This window comes from Pezoporus wallicus, unplaced genomic scaffold (assembly GCF_028554395.1).
Source record: "Pezoporus wallicus isolate ANWC-B61680 ecotype Strahan unplaced genomic scaffold, APGP_CSIRO_Pwel_v1 contig_161, whole genome shotgun sequence".
NCBI lineage: Eukaryota > Metazoa > Chordata > Aves > Psittaciformes > Psittacidae > Pezoporus > Pezoporus wallicus.
In genome coordinates, this window is record NW_026642654.1 from 820,894 (window position 1) to 830,936 (window position 10,043).

The following is a 10,043-nucleotide window of genomic DNA, read 5'->3' on the forward strand; positions in this document are numbered from 1 at the left end:
AGGAGATTATGGCCTCAGGATTAATTATAAAACACGTTTAACCTTTTTCTTTCGAGGGTTATTTTGTTTTGCCTGCTTCGCCCGGGTAGTCTGCCTCCCCCGGACTAAGGACGGCTCCGCGGCACCCAATCCGCGGGGGATCCGCTGGATTTTGCATGCCGTGGATCCCCTCAGGAGTCCAGGGAGGGACACACCAGCTCCGGGGAGCAGGATGGACAGGAAGAAGGCACAGAGGTCAGGGGCGCTGGGGTAGAAAGTGGGAACCGGTAGGGATGCTGGGGCAGGGGAAGGAACCGGCTCTACCCCTGGGGTGGGCTCTTTGCAGTTAACCGGCTCTTGGCATCCTCTCGGGGGATCTTCTCAGAGAGGGAGAACAATGTGCAGTATCCAAATCCCTATGGTTGGAGCAGATCCCTCCCCCAGCCTCCCCCCACTGTTTTTTTTTTTCCCCTTTCTTTCTGCCTTTCTACCCTCCTGCCTTCTCCCCCCGGGGGCAGGTTCCGGAGAGTCCTGTCCCGCGAATCAGCGGGGAGGGGGCGTAGCGAGGCCGTCCGGGAGCGGAGGGGAGCGGCACGGAACGGTGTGGAGTGGCGGACCGGGCCAGGGCAGGCAGCGCGGCTGGGACAGTGCAGAAAGCAAGGGGACCCCCACTCCCCTTCCTTTCTCCGTGCGGCTCCTCCGAGGGGGTCCGAGAGTAGCGGGCCGCGGGCGCGGAGAGCGGGGGCGGGGCGAGATCAAGCACTTGCGGGAGGCGATCCCCAGCTGCCGCGCCTTCGGGAGAAACGGGTTGAAAAGTTGGTTCTTCCCAGCCAGAAAACTTTCTCCCCGCGTGCGCATGCCCGGAGCCTGGTGGGAGGTTGAGGGGGAAGCTGGGGGGGTGGGGGGGTGGGTGGTGTTTGAAATAAGGAGGAGGCTGGAGAGAAGGGATCGGTTCAGTCTGAGCTCGGCTGCTCCCGGGCGCGTTTGCACTCCAGCAAACACAAACGGCGCCGGGAGCAGGAGGAGGTAGTGCAGCTCCGTGTCCATCAGCCGGGGCACCTGGCCCTGCTGCTCGCTTTGGTTTGCCGGTCCAGCCGGCGGAGCAGTGGGGTGGGGGGACAGCGCTGTGCCCTCCAGGCCAGCACAGACACTGACACCAACCTCTTTTATTTTTTTTCTGTTTGTTTTTGTTTGTTTATTTGTTTTTTGTTTTGTGTGTTGTTTTTTTTTTTTCCCTGTTATTTTATTTTACCAGCTCAGATTTAGCCCAGGATCTTTTAACTGCTGCCAGCGGTGGAGCACAGATCGGGATTAGGTAAATAAAAAGAGCAACTCATTCTTTTTGTTTTCTTTTTTTGTTTTGCCAAGCCTCGGGGATTGGGGATATAGATGCAGACACCTCCATTTCTCTCCCTCCTTTCTTTCTTTTCCCCTATCTTCTTCCACCATCCCCTTGATGGTGCAGAAGTGGGGAAGTTGTGGTTCACGTGAGGAGGACTGTTCTCCGTGGAGCGGGTAGAGGGCTGTGGGAAGCCTTCACATGGGTCTCGGCTATTTTGATGCTATTTAAAGATTTATCTTCCCATTTCAAATATGTTTATCTACCTTTGAGGAGAAGCTGTGTTTTCAACCCTAGCTAAAAATTACACATACGAGCTGCAAAACAGAAGCCTGAATGTCCTTTGAAACTTCAGCTTCTCTCCTCTCGATTCTTTACTTTTATTCTCTCTTCTCTCTCCTTTTCTCTCTCTCTCTCCTCTCCTCTCTCTTCTCTCTCCTCTCTCGTCTTCTCTCTCCTCTCTCGTCTTCTCTCTCCTCTCTCGTCTTCTCTCTCCTCTCTCGTCTTCTCTCTCTCTCTCTCTCCTCTCCTCTCTCGTCTTCTCTCTCCTCTCTCGTCTTCTCTCTCCTCTCTCGTCTTCTCTCTCCTCTCTCGTCTTCTCTCTCCTCTCTCGTCTTCTCTCTCCTCTCTCGTCTTCTCTCTCCTCTCTCGTCTTCTCTCTCCTCTCTCGTCTTCTCTCTCCTCTCTCGTCTTCTCTCTCCTCTCTCGTCTTCTCTCTCCTCTCTCGTCTTCTCTCTCCTCTCTCGTCTTCTCTCTCTTCTCTCCTCTCCATTTTTAATGTTTTGAGGTTCGAGAAGCCTTCTCTGCTTCCTCCCAAGTCCCTAACAGAAGAGAACCTGATGTTTATATTTGTCTGAATGGATCAAAACAAGTTCAGAGTAGGGCAAGTCTGAGCTTTTCTCGAGGCCGAGCCTATAAAGTGTCAGTGCAAAGCCGAGGATTAGGGTATAGTTGTTACAGTTGGCTTCTGGGAGGGAAATATAAAAACAGAGCGTTTCGGAGTTGACCGTGGCGCTGCGGGACTCTTCCGGTCACACACGGGCAGGGCAGGAGGGTGAGCGCTGTGTCCCAGGCAGGTGCACTGGAGGTCCAGTTCAGTAAGACCGAAGTCAATCGACACAAGGGACAGCCCCGCAAAGCGGGGTCCGGCTGCTCCCGTTCCGCAGGGCGCAGCTCAGGGGCGGCGGGCCCTCGCTCGGCCCGGCCTGGGCATGGCCTGGGGCCCTGTCACCCAGAGTGTCTTGCCCCCCCCCCCTCCACCCGCAACTACTCCTGCTGCGGCCGTGGGAAGCTAGGAGTACCGAGGGAAGAAACTCTTGCTGCTGCCGGAGAGAGGAAGCACTATATTCGTGCACAGGGGAGGCACCGGGCGTCTCTCTAGGGAGAAAGCGAGAACGAATCTTATGCCGGGCGCCTTTTTACACCCAAGGGAATAAAAAAAAACACTCGCACAGAACTCCCAAACCAACCTAAACGCTTCTGTAGGGAGAGAGTTGAGGAGCATGGCCCTGCGACCACCCCCAGCCCGTGGGGTCACTGTCCCCCTAGCCTTGGGACCCGAGATGTGGTGGTGGTTGTTTTGGATAAAGGCTGCCCCGGGAAGCGTAGCCATCGCTGGTGCAGTCGATCCCCGGCTATTATTATTATTATTATTATTATTATGGACTAAAATCCGGCGCATTCATCCGCTTTCGCAGTGGTGGTCTGAAGAAACTTGTCAACAGTGATTTCGCGATAAAATGTGAATGATGATTTTATAAGGATTGAGCGCAGATATCCAAGGCACATGCTGAGTCTTTCCAGTCCTCATTAATGTTAGCAATTAACTCTTTCACGCTCAATTAGCCCCGAATAAACCTGCTTTAACAGATTCTGCAGACTTCATTAATACTTTTAATAAATCTGTGCTGAGCAACGCACTCGAAGAGCACCACGCTCGAATAATGGAGAGCGAAAGGGCAATTTTATTCCCTTTCCAGTTAGTTTCCTAAACACAGATAAATTCTAAGCTCTGTTTCCTAGCTTAAACTGACAGGAAGGGAATATCTCGTTCCCTCAAAGGGGACAAAATAGGTAGGTGGCAAAATGCTGCACACTGATGTGATGGTGGCTGAAAGGACAGGGCTTCCACTAGACTTTAAAGGCAAAAGAGAGGGACTTTTTTTTGACAGATGAACCTGATTGTTGTAGTTTGAGGCTGCGAAAGAATGCAGCATTTTATGTCCGCTACTTTATCATGTTTGTAAAAATAAGCAACCTTCTCGGAGTAATTTACCTCCTCCATTCTTCCATGTGGAACTAATTAGCAAACCTCATTATTTATGAGTCAGGTATTTAATGTAACAAATATCCCTTTCAAAGGACAGATCGGAAATTGATAATTCAAGGTAGAAAGGAAAAACACAGAGTAGCCACAAGGTGACTTAAAAATCCACTTAATTTCGCCCCTTGCTACGCTACCAGCAAAAAGCCGGGTGAATTTCTCTTTTCCCTTTTCTACTTTTTTTTTTTTTTTTCCTTTATGGCGCACAAAGGAGGTAGAATTTAATCTGGAAGGTTAAGTTTACAATGGTCTTAAAACAATGGCAACTGGACAATAGCATTACCGTATCTTCAAACAGGACAAAGGGTAAGAAAGCTGGAGACAGATGTAGTCTTTCAAGTTTATGATCCTATTTTGCAGGGTAAATTTATCTTGGCATGAGTGGGATTTGTTTCAGTCAGAACACAAGTGGTTTGTTCTTGATTACTCACTGAGCTAGTTTGTATTAAGAAAAAAAGGAAAACCCCGCACAGTTTTATTGTTGGGGGAATTCAAGCAGAGTAGTCGAGGGGGTCTTCTTCTGTTAAAAAAAAAAAAAAAAAAAAAGAAAAAGAAATTAAAAACAAGCTCCGATAACTATCTATTTACATGAGACAGAATTAAAGGTGGAGGTGACACAGAAATCAAAGAAACGTTGATCTCTGCGGGCAGCGGGAGAGTGGAGGGTTCCCGCACTGTGCGACCCGCTCCCTTTGATGTCCTGGAGAGAGGGGACTTCTGTATGAAATACTCTGCTCTTCATCTGCATTTTTGACTAACCCCGTTGCACAGAGCAAAAGTGTAACTTACATTTCTGGAAAAGTGCCAAGAAACTTGTACTAATGTGAACACTCTGCTCCCACCTCCCCTTTTCTTCTTGGTTTTGTGGTTTTGGGGGGGTTGGTTGTTTGTTTTGTTGGGTTTGTTGTTTTTTTTTCTCCTTCCTTTCTTTTCCCCTTGTTGTCTTTTTTTTTTTTTTGAAAAGTGTTAACACTTCTCTGGGAAAAAAGAAAAACAAACGCGGGCACTGCTGATGCTGTTATGACGTTACTGTATTTCTCCTTTCTGACCCTTTCTTAATTTGGGAAATCAAAAGAGAATTTTTTAAAATATTATTGAGCAAGCATTTACCCAAACAGACATAGTAATTTTTTGTTTATATATTTCATATTAAAGGTTTTATTAGTATATGGAGAAATAAAGAGGGATACGGGTAGAAATTAACTCAGTTTGTAATAGCATGTTTCATGCTTGACAAATCTATAGCTGCCTCGGCAGGAAAATAAGCACAGAGCCGTTGTGACAGGCAGAAAATACATTTCAGGTACAAGAACAGAGTGTTTTCTATACACTTGGTTCTCGAGGCCATTGGCTGAGGCATTTGTGCTGCAAAGTGGACACGCCAAGCATATGGGCAGCACTGACAAAATAAAAAGCATTTCCCCAGTTGAACAACAGAACAATATGGTTGGTTCATCGGCCCTAAATAGTTTTTTTTTGTTTGTTTGTTTGTGGGTTTTTTTAAATAAATAGAGGAATGGAAGGGAAAGCAAATTAAAAAAAAAAGAGGAGAGGGAGAATGTAACACGTGCATTTTTTAATCAGCCACTACCCAAAATGTATCTAATTAAAAAAGACGAAATGTCACAATCTCTTATTCTGGGTCACTGCGCTGGAATTCCTCTAAGATTTGAGTCTATCTTCTGCTGCTGATTTATGTAAAGTGGCGTGAAAGGTGGGCCCGGCATATAGAACTGCACAGAACAAGCTTCTCCCTCTCACACCCTCCCAGCCACAGCTCCTCAGTCTGGATAGCCGCTCACATATAAATCAGATTTTTTTCCGTGGTCTTTAGACCTCTTCCACCACTGGTTTCCACCTACCCAGTCTTCCATCCCAGAGGGACGATTACTGCTCTGCAGCACTTTGCTGCCTCCTTTTCTCCAAAGGGGCTTTACTCTTCACGTGGGGATGAACTCCAGGCTGAATGCTGCAAGGATCCTGCTGGGACCCTGTGGGGATCCTACACTGACTCAGCAGGAAACCTACAGTGGACCCTATGTGGATCTGTGGGAACACTGCAGCAAACCTGTGAGGATCTTATGAGCACCTGTGGGGTCTCTATGGGGACCCTGTGGGGATCCTGCTGGAAAACAAACCCACAGAGAAAAATCCTGAAGTTCACTCAGGGGGAAGCAAGTATAAGCTGTGGGCTGTGCAGTAAGGATGAGACTCCCTGGGATGCAGGGATGTGATGCCTCCAAAAGCTGTGGGTGCTCTCTCACACCCACAAAGAGAGGAAGCTGTATCCCAACCACCAACTCTTGGGAGGCAGCTCTTGCCAAATGGATGACAGCAGCCAGGACTGAATTTGCAAGCAGGGCCAGATGTGCCTTGCTGCTGTGGCCTTGCAACATTTTTCTCTTGTGGGGTGAAATGGGTAGGGATCTGGCTTAGAGGAGAGGCTGGGGGCCTGGAAGGACCCTGAAACACAGAGCAAAGTGGTGGCACCCAGCCCAGGGGTAGGGCTGCAGCCCTGCAGCTAGTGACTTCAGTGTCCCTACGGGAGGGATCCCTCCAGCCCTCGCCTATTTTCTTTTTGAAGGGTTCTGATTAAGTGATTGCCTAGATTAGGATGTGGGCTTGAAGCCAGACACTTCCCCCTTGGGAGAGCAAATGGCACTTCAGATTTGTCACCCAAACTTAGCTTTTTCCCATTTCTTTTTGCAGTACATAAGAGGGAGGGTTGTTGTCTGGTATTTCCCCCTAAAAAAAAGAAATCCAGGAATTTTCCCTTTTTGAATGAGGGAGGACTCGCAGTTTTGGGACCAAACTGACACTACCACCAAGCAGAGGCTTGGCTGAGGCCAGACCACAGTGACCTGAGTGACCCAGGGGCAGAGGGCTCTCTGCACCTCCTCCCACATCACCTCAAGGGTCAGGGTTAAAGGCAGATTTTGTGGGCAGTATCCAACTATTTTCTAAAGGCTGAGGGTGCTCAAGAAGGGATTAAAAATTACATGGGAGAAGATTGAAATTTGTGGGCCAAAATGGCATCTTTTTGCTGTCTCTATGTAGTGCATTATTACAGGTCTACACAGCACAGAGATGCTGTTGGGGATGAAAAATTGCTGTTGGGGTACAACTTTTGTGTGTGAGGAACTGCGAGAGTCTGGAGACCTCTGGGGATACACTCACAGCCAAGAGCTTTTCAGACCTCTCTGACTCCAAGGCAGTGCCCTCCTGTCACTTTGGAGAAGGGTGTTAATGAGGCGTGAGGTGAAAAATTCCCTCTACTTTTATCTTTGTATAAATCCACCTCTTCCCCACTCCATCTTTTTTTTTTTTCCAGATCTTTTCCTCCCCTGCTCCCAAGATCCTCCTCCTGAGTGGCTACCATGGGAAGTAAGACCTTGCCGGCCCCAGTGCCTATCCATCCTTCCCTCCAGCTCACCAACTACTCTTTCCTGCAAGCGTTCAACGGGCTGCCCACTGTACCCTCTGACCACCTCTCCAACCTCTACGGGTTCAGTGCCCTGCATGCCGTACACTTGCACCAATGGACTTTGGGGTACCCGGCCATGCATCTACCCCGCTCCTCCTTCTCCAAGGTGCCCAGCGTGTCGAGCCTGGTGGATGCACGGTTCCAGCTGCCAACCTTCCCTCTCTTTCCACATGTCATCCAGCCCAAACAAGAGGCCACCAATGTGACCCTCAAAGCCAAACCCCGCTTTGACTTTGCTAACTTAGCAGTGGCTGCCACACAAGAGGACCACTCTAAACTGGGACAGGCAGACAGTCAGGGCTCACCCCCAGGGTTGGGGTCCTTGCTTGAGGTGACTAAACTCTCTCCAGAGAAGAAACCCACACGGGGAAGGTTACCATCCAAAACCAAGAAGGAGTTTGTGTGTAAATTCTGTGGCAGGCACTTCACCAAGTCCTACAACCTTCTGATCCATGAAAGAACCCACACTGATGAACGGCCTTACACATGTGACATTTGCCACAAGGCCTTCAGAAGACAGGATCACCTGAGGGATCACAGGTAACAATTCTTCTTCTATCTTATTTTCTTGTCTAGCTGTACTCTCCCAGTTACCTACCTACGTTCATGAAGGTGCCTGTAAGAAAAGCCATGTTCCTGACCACCAGCAGCATTCCCTCTCAGTTTTCCTCTGCCCACTGCTGGTGGAGGAGCCCAGATAACTCACTTTAGAAGTCAGGCCTGTTGTACTCACACACCCCACAAAAGTGATTTGCACATCCTCCTTCTTAGCTTCCACAGATGTTTCACCCTCCCTTTGCATGGTCTTGTGTCCTCTGCCTTTATGATTGTTCAGATGTGTCATGAAGACTTGAAGCCTGATGATCCCAAAGTTAGAGAGAAGCTCTTCATCCCTAAGAAAGACACCCTTGTGATATCCCTCTTTCTTCTTGCCCCAGTGCTGCACATCAGCACTCTTGATCTCATCAAAAGGTGTAAAAACCTCCAGCATGTTCTCCGTCAGGTAGCTCACGGCCGAGTTTAGGTTAGTTATTTCTGACATCTCATTTTTGTTCTCTCCCTAGATATATCCATTCTAAAGAAAAGCCTTTTAAGTGTCAAGAATGCGGGAAAGGATTTTGCCAGTCCAGAACACTAGCTGTCCACAAGACACTGCACACGCAAGTAAAGGAACTGAAACCTGCCAAACTTAAGTGCTGAATCTCCAACTTCTATGAACTTTTCCTCCCCCTCAGACTTTACACCAAAACCAGAGCAGAAACAAAACTTTCAGGATGGAAGCACTGAACTTCGCATTTTGTTTTTGTTTGTACTTTCAAAAGAGCAAAATCCGCACCACCACCTTCCCTGCCCAAACTAACTTTCCAAGCATGGCTGAAAAGATTATTTTTGCATTTAAAATACACAAGAATAATGCAGGGAGTGCTAGCTGACTTGTGTGGCTTTGATAAACTTTGTGCCAAAAGGTGGTGCTCACGTGTTGGACAGGAATCTCTTTAAAACCAAACCAAACCCCTCAAGTGTCGTTCCCCCCCCCCCCCCCCAATCCCAACAAAAGAACCCAGAATCGTAGCAAAAGTATTACATATAAAAAACCCAACCTCTTATTTTATACCTTTTTGACTGTATAAAGCTTCTTATTTTTACACTTCAGGAAATACAAAGAATTCCAGAACATGATTAAGAACTGAAATGGTGGTTTCTCATCACAGCATCATTAGGACAAGCAGAAGGGCAACTTGCAAATCTCACTTGCTTGTTTGTTTTCTTCAAAAGAGAAGAAAACGAATATTTGGAAATGACCTAAGTCTCTCAAGTGAGGAGTCCTATCATGCTCCGGAAAACGAATCCTGATCTTAGACCTGTGGTCCCTCGTGTTCAGGATAAATCAGTGTTCATAGGACATGGAGACTTTTTCTTTTGCCTTATGGTCTTGTGCTCTGTGAGGAGGTTTGTAAGTTGTGGACTTACCTTAAAAAAACAAAAACAGAGTAAAGAAAGATGGCAAAGCATCAAACTGATGGTATGCACAATATGGTTTTAGTGGTATTTTAAAGTCTTCGTGCACCCTGATGAGAGAGAACAAATTTCAACCTGAGAGCGTATTTTTTTAAATGCTGGCTTTTGGAACAGTGTATTCAAACTAAAAGACATTCCAATAAGTTTTGTTTATTAAAAAAAGAAAAAAAAGTTGTATGGCTGTTTGGCACTTTATGCTGATTATTGGTAATTGACATTTATCACTGGATTGTGTGTGTTTTTTTAAGTATTAAAATAAATCGTTATTTTACAGGCAAGTCTGCATGGGCTACATATGCGTTCATTTGAACTCTGGTCTTTTCCCCACCAAAGCCTCTCTGGCAATACGCAGGATATTCAGAACCAGGTTGTTTTTGTTGTTTTTTTGTTTGTTTGTTTTTCTGAGTTAACTTGATATTTCCTCAGTGCTTGTTTCTACCAACTGCCTCATTTTCTTTCTCTTTTTCCCTCGTCCTTTCTTCTTTCCATTTTTTTTCTTTTTGCTTTTCTTTCTTTTTTTTTTTAAATTTTTTTTTTCTTTCTGTTTTCTGAGGCTGACAAAAGCAGCCAGACCTTCGAGGGCTCAAATAATTTTGCTGCTAGTGTGGAAATAAGAAAAAAATCGTCTAAAGTAACTAAACCTCGGGCATTAGCTTATAAGATTAGGTGTCAGAAGTGTTATAAAACAAAACAGATGAATAATGGGCGAATTGGTGCTGCCTTCCCAGCCCGAGGGCACTGCGGGGAGAGCCTCCTTGGCTCACCGTCCTTCGCCTGTCAAGAGCGGGCATTTCTCTACTGCATCTTCGGCCAGTTCAGCGCTGATCGGTGCGGCCTTTGGTTCCCGGCAGCTGTTTCAGATCAGAGGTATTTATTCCACTGCGAAATCGCTTTGGATA

At 47.1% G+C, this 10,043-nt stretch overlaps 1 protein-coding gene across 1 annotated transcript; it reads left to right on the forward strand.

The window, feature by feature from the left end:
- The first annotated feature begins 1,222 nt into the window (after positions 1–1,222).
- On the forward strand, positions 1,223–8,953 carry OSR1 (odd-skipped related transcription factor 1). The gene is made up of 3 exons (XM_057431691.1): positions 1,223–1,294; positions 6,973–7,665; positions 8,190–8,953. The coding sequence occupies exons 2-3, from the start codon at positions 7,019–7,021 to the stop codon at positions 8,323–8,325; spliced, it is 783 nt and encodes a 260-aa protein (XP_057287674.1). The 5' UTR covers positions 1,223–1,294; positions 6,973–7,018; the 3' UTR covers positions 8,326–8,953.
- Positions 8,954–10,043: the final 1,090 nt, after the last annotated feature.